The 13335-nt window shown below is 38.4% G+C and overlaps 1 protein-coding gene across 1 annotated transcript; it reads left to right on the top strand.

Annotated features, from left to right (window-relative positions):
* Positions 1-5833: 5833 nt before the first annotated feature.
* Positions 5834-11024, top strand: LOC149266106 (disease resistance protein RPS6-like). The gene is made up of 4 exons (XM_089430018.1): positions 5834-6639; positions 6985-8083; positions 8193-8531; positions 8628-11024. The coding sequence occupies exons 1-4, from the start codon at positions 6089-6091 to the stop codon at positions 10344-10346; spliced, it is 3708 nt and encodes a 1235-aa protein (XP_089286144.1). The 5' UTR covers positions 5834-6088; the 3' UTR covers positions 10347-11024.
* Positions 11025-13335: the final 2311 nt, after the last annotated feature.

The raw sequence follows: 13335 nt of genomic DNA, 5'->3' as shown, positions 1-13335 counted from the left end.
TAAATAAACATAACAATACACTAGTTACCTTACCTTGTTATGCGAAACACGTTGCTTGCAACTGAACACATCCACGCCATCTCTCAAGGGAATCCAATTCCCTTGAAAGATCCACTTGTAACTAGAGACTAGCTAATATACTTGTCAAGTACATGTTCATGAATCTAGCATATATCCACATAATGTCAGACAAGATTAAGGTTAAGAAGACTTCCTATATGCAAAGCACTCATTCGTTTACAATTAGGGTTTCCAAACATAGCCAAAGGAATTCTTGTCCAATTCCTTTATGTTACATTTTTACCCAATTGTAATTGAGGCTTACTATGTGCTGTCACATCACCCAACTGTTAGTTATTTAATCACGTCAATTTTTACCTTGTTAGACTAATACCAAGCATGTTTCCTACAACTGTTTACATATATCAACCACATGTTCGAAATAACAAGACAATCATATTTGTCAATTTGAAATCAACCTTTACAAATACTAACAATCATGTCATAATCCATAGTCAACAACCAACTCACATTCATCAGTCATAATACATAATGCTACAATTATCACCTACTACACTCAAGTACATATCAACTATATCAAAACATATGTGTTAGTAAAACCATCTTAAAACAAGATCATTTGAACACATACTCATATTATACAATTCATCAAACATTCAACCAACTATAAACGTACCATGTTAGATAAATCAACTAGACAACATAATAGACACCAAATACTCAAATATCAAATAGACGATATAATCAAATAGTCAAGCACCAAATATATGACATAAGGAAACTCATGCCTTAATTTATCTTAGGGAAGGTTATCCTATCTACACAATCAATCTAGATTAGCATGATATAACTCCACGGAATATCAAATCAAACATAAATAAGGTTATGATATCCATAATAGTCACCAGCTAACATGTTCACATCATAAACTCATAAACAATTATCATTCATACATAATAATCACATATGCACAGTCAGTCTAGATTAGTATGACATAATATCACAACATATTAACTCATACCTAAATGTCATAACCCTAACCATTTGCATAGACCAATCCAACTTAGTATGATACATATAACATCAAGACCTTAAATGCAATAACCCTAATCATCAAGTTACTAGCATCTAACAACAAAAAGTTATATATCATGCTCTTCAACAACATATAACATAATCACCAAGTTATCTAACCTAAAACAACAATAGCAATGCATACAACCACAAGTTACTATCATTCATGACTATCCGACACATGTGCATATGATTAAACTAATCAACTAGCATCTATCATACTTGTAACCATAATATCAATAGAATGAAACACATACACATAACCATAATGCATATAACAATCCTTAACCTACATACATGCATGGCCAACATACAACCTGTAGGATGACATACTCTTGCCTCGAGGTCTAGTGTTGCAACTTCACTTTTATGATCTACATCTCCTACTATATCTCAGCCAACACATTAGCATTATAACATACCAATAACATCATGATGGCCTAATTGCATACAATGACTTCACACTACATGTCTGACCTACCATACATGCATAACCATAACCATGACGATGCATGTATAACAACATATAAACACTGATATGCATAGAAAATGCATATACAACCCTACACTCATGATGACACATCCCACAACAACATCATCAACCTTCACCTGGCAATATTACTACCACCATGATCAACACCATGCAAATGAAACAAGCACATGGACTACAAGCATAAGGAACACATATGCAATCGGCATGAATGCATTACCAACAAAAAAACCCATCCAGTCAGGGTGAACCATGCTCTGATAACCCTCTTTAACACCCTCCTCCCACATCTACCCAAGTAACCAGCCAACTGGGGTAAAGAAGTGACGAGAGGCTACTATGATTGGATTCATCCTAGGTGACATTAAGGAAATGGAATCGACGGAAACACATCATACATAACTTCCACATCAGCTACAGGACCCCCTACGAACCACCTCAACACTTATGGTAACCAACCCCTATGTCCCACTGAGGTTTTAGGCCTCTTGACCTCTAGACACTCCCATGCTATTGGCCTGACAATGTTTAGAAGGCTTTGGACGTTGTCATGACAAGGCATGCCAACGTCCAGGGACTATTTTTCTCAGTGTTGTGCTAGCGTCCCCGAGATTTGAGCCACTTTTTTAGGCCCAGAGCCTAGGTCACTGCCCAGAATTGAATGATACCTTAAGAACATAAAGATAACAATGATGCAAATGAAAATACTTGAACAAGCCCTTAACTGGACCCCTACTATCCATGACATGCATTTCATCAAACATATCATAAACATGTAATCTGCAAGTGTAAACAACATATCTAAGCATAAGGGTCTCATACTCATCTTCCACTCAACTATAGAATGGTTGAACCAAATATCTCTTCAGCCATTCACTCATGTGCCATATTTCAAGCATGAATGTGGGATCTCATAAAACACATCAATACAAAACCATCCAAGGCTTTCGGAGGCCAACCACCTCAACCCATTAAACAATGATTCCACCTCATGGTCAGACATCAAAAAATTATCATCATATTGTTCTCTATCCAAGCCTTCTAGGGCTCAAGATTTTTTGTTCCAACCAAGGCTCTAGGACTAGTAACTCAACCCATAGCTTACGCCGGGCTCCAAAGTATTTGTCCAACCAAGGCTCCAAGACTAGTAACTCAACCCACATCATGTACTAGGCTCCAGAGCGTTTGTCCAACCAAGGCTCTAGGACTAGTAACTCAACCCACCTAAGGCTCCAGAGCATTTTTCCAACCAAGGCTCCAAGAACTAGTAACTCAACCCAAGCTAAGGAACATGAGAAACAACCAGAAAAACAAAGAAACGAACCCACAACATGATGATTATCCAAGAAATGGCAAAGCTAGGAAAATCCACTATCAATCCAGGCAATCCTCCATGCCAATGACATACCATAACTAAGAAACCACATGCATGTGGCATGCATGCCGAAAATAGTGAGGAAAACATACATGCAACTCGATACCTGCAAGAAAAACCCATTATAGTAGATGATCCAAATCTCCTCTTGTGCTTTCCTGCTCTTCCCTTGCCTTCTTGATCCAAAACTGCAAGTATGCCACACTCTCCGAGAGTGCTCCATGAAAAGACTAAGTATCCAAGAGTATGAGAGAGAGAGAATGGAGAGAGAGCTCCAAAATTGAACTGACCAAGCTTGCCCACTGATCCTCAGAAGCCTTTTTATTAATGAGGCTTATATTTTCTTCATTTTCCATTATTTTCCATCATTTTCCTCCTCACATGCAACCTGTGACCTTTCACCTCCCTTTTCTCATAGTTTCCTTTATTTTCATTAATAAATGTGCCAAAAGTGCCTTTTTGCCTTTTTAATGCCTTTGCCTTTGCCAATTTCCTTAGCCATAATAACCAAAGTGAACACCCACTAGGATGTTTTGCCCACCATTGAGCTTGGAATACGTGTCTCATCACCATGGTCTTATATATTTTTACATGGATTTTTAACCAGGGTTACAAATTTTGCCCCATAACATTTATTTCTTCTTTGCTATGAATATTGGGACAATTTTCAGTTTTATGTAGTTTGGAACCAGATTATGTAGTTATGGATTTGGACTAATTGATTTCTTTCTTCTCTTTTTTTCTTATCCTACTGGTATTTTCTAACATTTTCTTGGGACTTTTTCCCTCTTTGTAGTTTGGATTCTACCCCTTGTTGACAATTATTTGAACTATGTCCCTGTTTGGCACATAACCAATGGGTGAGCTTGTTCCAAGCTTCTTGTTTGTGAGTCCTAAGATGAATACCTTGAGGACCATAATAGTGGGAATTAGGGACCAGACATGATTATGCATTCAAACCTTTAACTTGAAATATAAGCATCAATACTAAAATAAAAAACCTTTCCATTAGAAAAATGTGACGAGCCATGTCACAAAGGTTAACCTAAATAATCAGTTTAATAATAACCATATCCAATAAGTACACAAGTCAACATTGTAATTAAGAATTAATCACATTAAATGCTAAGCTTTAATGCCATGAGATGCACCCACCTGCACATATAAAGAGAAAAAGGAAGCCAAACCAATGACTGCAGATTATTTGAACTACTTAATTTAAATTCTATAGGGTTGGTTCCCATGGCCTTGCTCTTTCTCACCACCCACAGTCGGTGAAGACAACAGAGATCTGGTATGCCAGAAGAAAAGCGATGGCATGTTTTGATAGAATGTTTAGTACTTGTAAAAGCCAATGGGTGGTGGTGTCTCCTTTGGCTCTTGATGAATTATAAGGGAGTTTTTTATTATGTTGCCGATGATGATCAGAGTTCCATTAATTTGTTTTATTTTGAGGAAGCGGAGGACAAAGCTGCAAGTGACCACTTGTATTCTCATTATAGAGTGAAGGGTGGGCACTTGGTTGTATAGTAGTTTTTTTATTAATTACATTTGTACATAAGTAATAATTACAAAATAAGAGTTATAAGAATTTAACTATTAAATAAATAAATCTAAATATTGTGAAAAACTAATAAAAATAATTTGGTAATGTTAAACTATGAAGGAAGTGTATTTTTTTTGGTCAGACACAACCAATAGCTAATCAATGTAAAATAAGATTAAAGAAAATGAGCATCCATTAACTACATTTCTTTGTAATATTGGATGTATGTTTTCTAATATTGGATTTTTAAGCTATTGGAGAAGAAACAATAAATAGAAGTGGCTATAACCATAAAAGAGGACCACCTATCATAAAACAAAAATCAAGACGTTTCTTTGTAATATTAGATTTCTTACTCTAATAGTGACATTATGTAAGAAGAAACATCCAATAATGACATTTATGTGTGAAATTAGATTTCTTACCTTTTTAATAATTGCTTTTTGTGCTATTAACTTTATATTAAAAAATTAAATAAAATTAATTATATATTAAAAAATCAACTAAAATAAAATGAATTTTGTTTTAAGAAATCAAATAAAATTTACTAAATTGTGTTTCAATGGAAGTAAGAAGGAATATCTATTCGGCCTGGAGTATTGCCGTAAAACTGCTTCTGGTTGGCTAAGAGCTCGTCTTCCTCGGACGTAAGGAAACAGGTTAACGGCCCAAGACCCAGAGGCATCTGGCAGGAGTGAAAGCCTGCTCCCTTACGGACCACCAGCGGGTTATTACAGGTGGCGTGGTTTTCCTTGATAACGGTGATGAGTCAAATCGACATTCGCGGATAGCAGCCAGAGATGGTTGTCCTCACTGTTGGTTTGACACCTGAGTTTGATAGGTTTTGCCACCTTCGGAAAAAAAAAGAAAGGAGGAATATCTATTAACTGAGTTTGATAGGTTTTTCCACCTTTTGAGAAGAAGAAATATCTATTAATAACATTTTTATTAACATTGAATTTATTGATTCGTGGGCAATTGCTTTTTGGATTTTTGAATTTATTAATAAAAATCAATTTACAAATTACTATGTAAATAAGATAATAAGGGGTGTCCCGAGAAACCAAAAGATAAAAACTACCCGAAACCCTAGTAATGATGCTAATGTTCCATCATGAACCAAGAAAAATCAACAATAAATTTGTTTATAATAATGCCTCTAACACGTATGCACTTTCCGTCGTTTCCCGTGACAAAAGTGAAAGGTAGGTTTGGAATATTTCAATCAAGAAACCTCCTGGAATATGCCAAGCAAGAAAAAGAGTCTCATGATGGTGGAACTTTTAATTATTTCGAATATATTCCAAGCAAGAAACCTCCGGGAATGTTCCAAGCAAGAGACCTGTTACCTTACTCGTTTTTTTGGGGGGTTGTAAAATAACATGACAATACTGGTTGAGATACAGCACATCCTTTCCACCCATAGTGAGATACAATACTCGTTTGGCCAAAAGGGGCTCGGATTCGGCTGCAGCTTCTTGCTTCCAGTTGTGAATAACCGCCCCAGCTATTCAGCTTATTCATTGTGTCAGCGGTTCTTCTTATTTTCAGTCCATCCATTCATCCCATTCCGCCTTCTGCAATGGCAAACCTATCCACCCCACCGCAACAGAAGGGCGATGCTTCATCGTCTTCTGCCTCCACCTCTTGTCCCCGATATGATGTTTTCATCAATCATCGGGGGCCCGATGTTAAAAACACCTTCGTTAGCCATCTCGACAAGCGCCTTCGTGAACATGGATTGTGGCCGTTTCTTGACAGGCCTGAACTGCAGGCGGGACACGACATCAAGTCTCAAATCGAAGCCGCTATTCGAGTGGCTTCTGTGCACATTGCGATTTTTTCTCCGACTTATGCGGAATCGACATGGTGCCTCGACGAACTAGTCCTTATGCTCAAGTCCGGGGCTCCCATTGTTCCAATATTTTTCAATGTCGAGCCTTCTGAGGTCAGGTGGAACGACAAAAACGGAGCATACGCTAAAGCCCTGAAAAAACTCGAGCAGAAGACAAGCAGCGACCCTCAAACTAATGGAGAGAAGGCACGCCACGACTCCGCTACCATTCAAGGCTGGAGAGCTGCTCTTTCTCATGTCGCAAATCTGAAGGGTTGCGAACTGAAGGGCTTTAATGGGTAAACATTTTTAACTATTTCTTGTCCGTTTTAGTTCCTTGATTGGTATTTGATATTAATTGAATTTGATTAAGTGAAGGAGCTAAAGTTATTAGGTTAACAGTTGTAGTTTCGGGTACTTTGAATCAGTGACAGACATGTGGTATTGAGTATATCCTATTACATGCGACCAAATTTGGGGATTTCCCATGTCACGAGTTTTGGGGATGTTCTGATGTTTCCACCATGTGGTTTTTCAGAATAAATCATAGTGCATGTGTTGTTGTTAGATGTGTGATTGTTATCCTTATTCCTCAACCAACACTCCATATTTACCCAGGCGTGTCTCATTGGTTATTCATCCAGGAACGAGCAGGAGCTTCTGAATGAAGTTGTGCGAAACGTATTGAAAAAACTTCCAAAAACACCACTTTTTGTGCCTAAATATCCAATTGGTTTGGATGATAAGCTACAAGACTTTGAAAGTACAGTGCTGTCGCAGCAGGGGCAGGAGCGTGACGTCCAGGCCAGGGTTGTGGGAATTATAGGTGTCGGTGGTATTGGGAAAACCAGTTTGGTGAAACAGATCTTCAACCGTAGGTGCTTTGAGTACGATGGATCCTCTTTTTTATCTGATGTTAGTGAAACTGCAGCTAGAAAATCTCTGGTTGATTTGCAAATGAAGCTGATTAAGGACTTGACACACAGGGATATTAAAATTGAGATTGTGGACCAAGGTGTGATAATCCTTAAACGTTACCTAACTTGTTGTAATGCAATGATAGTTTTAGATAATGTAGAGAAGGCCGATCAATTGGATGCATTCTTACCAATTAGGGATGTTCTTAGTTCCAATAGCTTGATAATAGTTACCTCTAGGGACAAGCATGCTCTCCTATGTTCAGAAATAGCAGATTCATCAATTTATAAGCTCACGGGGATGAATGGAGCACACTCCCAAGAGTTGTTCTGCTCATATGCCTTCAATCGGCCACATCCACCACCAGGATTTATACATCTGGTGGAACGGTTTGTAAGGGCCTGTGATGGATTGCCGTTGTCATTGAAAGTTACTGGGGCTCTTCTTTGTGGAAGAGATGACACATATTGGAAAGAGCTATTGAATGATTTTCACAAGATACCACCCGCGGACATACGGGAAACGCTCAAAATTAGTTATAATTCACTCGACCAAGAGTACCAGCAAATATTCTTAGATATGGCCTGCTTTTCTATAGGAGAAGATACGGATACAGCAAAAAGAATATGGGGAGCGGTGGGGCTTTCAAATTTAGAGAGCAAGTGTCTTCTGGAACTGGACAGCGGAAAGCGGATAAAAATGCATGATCAGGTTAGAGATATGGGAAGATATACTGCTGCGGAAAGATCAATGCCCCATCGTCTTTGGTGTCACGCCACTAACGATAACAATGTTGATAAGTTATTTGAAGAATCGTCGTGGTCTGTAAGTGATTCAAACATTCCTCTTTGGTTCAAAATTTTTAAAGTTGTTTTGTTCAACGCAAGATCTGTACCCTGGATACTATCTATCTTTTATTTTTATGATTGAATAGGTCACAACCGAAGTTCGCGGGATTTCGACGGTTCGTCCTGCCGATCAATCCAGTCGTTCAGAAATGTCATTGTACAAAAGGTGTATTCAGGAGCTGTTGGGAAACTGTAAGCGGGCACTGTACTTCAATACAGATCGTTATCATGGTTTGCGAATTCTTGCAAGTGAAGATTATTATGTAGAAGCTATATTGAGGAGGGTGCGGTCACCACATCTCATATGGCTCCGCTGGTATAAATGCCCCTATTCTTCCCTGCCTTCTTGGGTTCCCCTGGAAAATTTAAGAGTTTTAGAAGTCAGAGGAAGCATATTGAAAACATTGTGGCAACAGGAATCTCAGGTACGCAATTTCGCGTGTTTATATTTCAATCTCAGTTTGTTTGTAGATGAGAATCGTCTCGAAATCTTTCTTACAGTGGAAATGTGTACATTGCAGCCGCCTCTCCAGTTGCGAGAGTTAAACATCTACTCTCCCGTTTCAGATTTTCCAAAGTCCATAGGACAACTGAAGTGCCTTGAAAAGATTGTTGTGGATTATGATGGGACTGTCCAACTCAAAACTTTGCCAGAGGAATTTTGTTATATGCGCTCTTTGACATACATGGTCTTAAGACATTTCACAAGAATGAGATCGTTGCCTGATTCCCTGGGAAAGCTAACAAATCTTCAGCAGATCGATTTGTCTTATGCTACCAGTTTGGAGATGCTGCCTGATTCCATCGGAAAGCTACCAAACCTCCAGTCCATCGATTTGTCTTATTGTTGCCGCTTGGCGATGCTGCCAAATTCTTTTGGGAATTTGACTCGACTCAAACGTCTCTCTTTGAAGGAATGTAGGAATGTGACCATTTCCAAAGAAACACTTGGAAATATTACCACGCTGGAATTCTTGGATCTTTCATGTTGTTCCGAGGTGAAAGAATTGCCTCCCCAGGTTGCACATCAACAGTTCTTGGAAGAAATATATTTAGTGGATGCCGAGTTAAAAGAATTGCCAAGCGGTATCGGTGACCTATGCAACTTGGAGGCACTCCAATTAGGGGACCGTTTGCTGGAAGTGCTGCCATCTTCCCTCGGTTCCCTCAATAGCTTGAAGGCTTTGCGGGTGAGCAATTGCCCGCGATTGAAATGCTTGCCGGATACTTTTGGACGGTTGACTCAACTGACATGGTTAAGTTTGGTTTCTTGTGGGATACAAAAGTTACCACAGGATATTCTCCTGCTGAACAATCTCAGATACTTTCGCATAGAAGATTGTCCATTGGGCGAACTTCCATTTAAAACGGCAGAACGAGAAAGAGAAACAGTCGCAGCGTTGAATGAATTGGACGACTCCAATGGCAAATGTATCTTTGGTTTGGAGAGACTCCGGGAATTTCAACTGGTTAGAGTACAGATAAGGGAGGTAAGCTTTCCTGAAGGAGTTTGCCGAAACCTTCAAGTACTTCGCTTGTCTGACTGTAAGGAATTGAGGCAGATAGGAAGGCTTTGTGGTATCTATGATTGTGAAAATGTAAAGGAGCTCACCAGTGTTGAAACGTGGACATCATCTTTGAGGAACTTGTATGTGTTTGGATGTAGCAAACTCAAGAGCATACAAGCGTTGGAACACCTCCCAAACCTTACAACACTAGAAGTTGATTATTGTGATGAGATAGAAGTGTTGCCATCTCTGGAACATCTGACATCTTTGTGGTCGTTGCACGTCTTTGGATGTAGTAAACTGAAGACCATACAAGGTTTGGAACACCTCACAAAGCTTGAATTCCTATTTGTAGCTGATCTCGCTGAGATAGAAGAGTTGCCAGCTTTGGAAAATTTATGGTCTTTGTGGGTTATTCGATGTCCCAGGTTCAAGTGCATGCAAGGGTTGGAGCAGTTCAGAAAGCTTCAATTATTGTGGGTTTCACAATGCCATGAGATAGAAGAGCTGCCAGGTGTGGAACATTTAATGTGCTTGGAAAGTCTTAGTGTAAGGTACTGTCCCAAACTGCAGTGGCGCGGGAGAGTACTGCAGCAGTTGCGCCAACGATTGAAGGGAGGATTCAGTTATGTAAAAGAAAGCAAAATGAAGAGGCTGTGGTCCGCTATTTGTGGAGCCAGAGAGCGCGAGGAGGATAGAAAAACAAAAAAAATGAAGAGCATGTCAAATTAAGACCATGGTATATTTTTAGGCCGAGAGGCCTCCCTATGCATCAACACAATCGTCAACACTTTCAATTTTCTGTTGACATCTGGCATGGTTTCCTACCACTTTTGTCCGTCTGTGAAAATTAAATAGCTGTGAGTCCACGTAATCCTCATTAGGGGTGCCGCATGTTTCCCGAAGCTACGATTCAAATACACCTACTTCAGCGCGGAGTAATTAAGATATGGAACGAATATACAGATGGCGTGGAGGGTAAAAATTCTCAATGCGTGTAGGTCGGATTATTCCGCTGATTCTTGGCCAGCAAGTTACCTGCCAGGGAGTTACCAGTTTTTTCTGAAAATTACTTCGAGGTCGAATGCTTTTCTCAGTTACAGAGTCCCGGCGTATTGGAAATAATAACTATTTACAGCTATGTCTGTATCTTTCCTATTTTAACTGTCCGGGAATCAAATTTATAGAAAACATTCTGATCGACTTTTAAAGGGAATCAAATTTATAGAAAACATTCTGATCCACTTTTAAAAGAAGGACCTATAAAACCGGGAATCCTTCCGCCAAGATTGGAAATAGTTTAAAAGCATGAATCCCGAAATATAAAGCTGCCGGATCTCCTCATATTTTGTGTTTGTGCTTTCATGTTTTTGCATCTTAAACTTGAGCACGTTAAAATCCTCCGTTAAATCCTCACTGTTTAGCCTTTAAACATTAAGTCTCCCGCTTTCTATTAAATGTTCAAGCTCAGATCAAGTTCCACTCTACTTGCCAGAGTAATAGTTTTTAAATTTTAGGAACGACCCTGAGAATCTGTAATTTTCTGCCATCTGTACACCTTCTATTTAGAAAAATGGAAATTAGGCGAACTTTTATTTATTTTAACTTGTTAATACTCTCAACTATTGAGCTTTTCTATAAAATGTTAAATTATCTATGCGCACTTTTGAACCAGTTCCCCAGATTTGGGCCTTTTCCAGAGGTCGTCTTGGCGCGTTCTCGATTCTCGAGCATTGCCTCTGAATTAGACCCTCTTCATCCATGCTGAGAGGTGGTTTCTTTTTTGTCTGATGTTCCGGACCCGGGCTGGATATTCGGGAAGGATGCCCAACCTTAGGTTCAGACCGAACCTCTCATACCGTTCAACGTTCGATGCGCTGCCTCTTTAGGTTTGGGCAGATACGGGGCGGTGATTCGACTGGCTCGCTCCCATGCCTAGGGCCGAAGCTGCGCCTTTTCCAGTGTGCCAGACTAAAGTGATGCCTAATATGTATGTATGTAGCCCCTTCCCAGCCTTCTCTTGTCTTCATTCTTTCCTTAATATTCTTATTTTTTTTGAATCGTCTGGCCCGTCCGATCTATAACAGGAAGTGAAGGATTTGACATTGAATACTGACGATTTCTTTTTAATGGCGTCTGCATAAAGTTTTCTCACCCGGCAATAGAGTTTTTCAGTCTGCCATATTTGGTTCGGCATTGAATTCTTTGAGGTGGGTTTCGATCATTCTTTTCTGGGTCTTTTCTTCTTTTAATTATTGTTACATAAATTTGTCTACTTGTAGAATGATCTACAGCATTAGCTCTGGAGATTAAAGATTTTGATTTAAATTGTTAGAAAGGCGAAATGGGTTGTGGCTAAAACTTGGCTCAGCGGTTGGATCCGTGGCTTTTAACCTTTGGAATATTTGTTTTATAATTTTCTTTTCCCCTTCTTTGTCCTTTAATAATAAATGACCAACTCTGAATTGTCTTTTGTTTTGGTTGTTTTTTACACTTTCATTTGGGTTTTTAGGTTTATTTAAATAAACGATCTTATGCTTTGGAGACTTATCCAGCTGGTTATGGCTATACGCATGGAGTCCAGGCGAGTCGGGGTTCCCCTGGATTGTTGTTGACTGAATTTACGGAACAAGGCAGCCGTCCTGGCTCCTCAAATAAATCTCAATATCAAAATCCGCAGCAGGATTAGGGCAGTCATCCTATGAAGTGTTTGAGAGCGTTTTATGTAATTAGATTTGCCGTGTCTTTCCAATAGCTATTAAATTTCGGATTTATACTTTAGGCAGCTCCTCTAGGTTATGATATAGATATTTACTATCAGTGTATGTTCATTTTGATTTATATTTAATTTGCCGTCGGAGCTATAATAGGAAGCCAAGGATTTGACATTGAACACTGAAGATTTCGTTTTAATAGCGTTTGTTTAAAGTTTTTTTTTTCGGTAAAACATCTAAAGAAAAGTAATTGTACAATGATCCAGTTTAAGAAAATAAGATTTTCCACATACCAATTAAGTCTTTCAATTATTGAGTATATATTTACAAATCAAGGATTTTGGGTTCAAATCTCACAAAGCAATTCTATACCTGCTCTTCAAATTCCTTCAAGCTTTTGAAAGTAAAACCAATGAATTATCAATATAATTTTACAATAATAAAAAACAATTAGAAGGCTTTTAGCCAGCCCAAGTTGCTCATCCGTTAAGCTTGAACCAACATCTCGTCTAGACAAATTCAACAATTCTAATTCAATAATTCTATCAACCTTTATTTGTACATTTTGGGACAATTGCTAGTAATATTTTATGTGAAGCCTTATTGCGTTTCTCTCTATTTTCGTGACCTTTGCTTTTGGTTGGTAGTAGTTAGATTTTAATTGTGCAAAACTTCGACAACCATTCGAACACTTCCGTGGTTGTCAAATTCTATTTTGGTGAGGTGTTATTCGTGTGAATAGCATTAAAGAACGTGGGTTATAATGGGTAATTATTAAGAGGACGATAGAGGTTAAATTTGTTAGAATATTTATAGTAGTATTCATAGTTCAAAGATTAAGTTTTTATATCTCCAAATTAGTTATGTTCATTTAATTGATTTAGCTTAAATTAATTAATTAAAAAAATGTTATATCAACACATGTCATACTAGGCATGGTATTGATAAACCATAGTATTGTAAAAAGAATTATTTACAAATTCAAAATTTCCATGGTTAAGAATATT

This window comes from Pinus tabuliformis, chromosome 6 (genome assembly GCF_031772625.1).
Source record: "Pinus tabuliformis cultivar Carrire ecotype Pingquan chromosome 6, CPIR1, whole genome shotgun sequence".
Classification (NCBI taxonomy): Eukaryota; Viridiplantae; Streptophyta; class Pinopsida; order Pinales; family Pinaceae; genus Pinus; species Pinus tabuliformis.
The sequence above is the reverse complement of the archived record's forward strand: the minus strand, read 5'-3'. Positions and strand labels throughout refer to the sequence as shown.

Coding starts and splice junctions, on each gene's coding strand:
- LOC149266106 (XM_089430018.1), top strand. CDS start 6,089: ATGGCAAACCTATCCACCCCACCGCAACAGAAGGGCGATGCTTCATCG. Junction 8,084..8,192: donor TTGAAGAATCGTCGTGGTCT/GTAAGTGATTCA, acceptor ATGATTGAATAG/GTCACAACCGAAGTTCGCGG. Junction 8,532..8,627: donor TGTGGCAACAGGAATCTCAG/GTACGCAATTTC, acceptor TGTACATTGCAG/CCGCCTCTCCAGTTGCGAGA.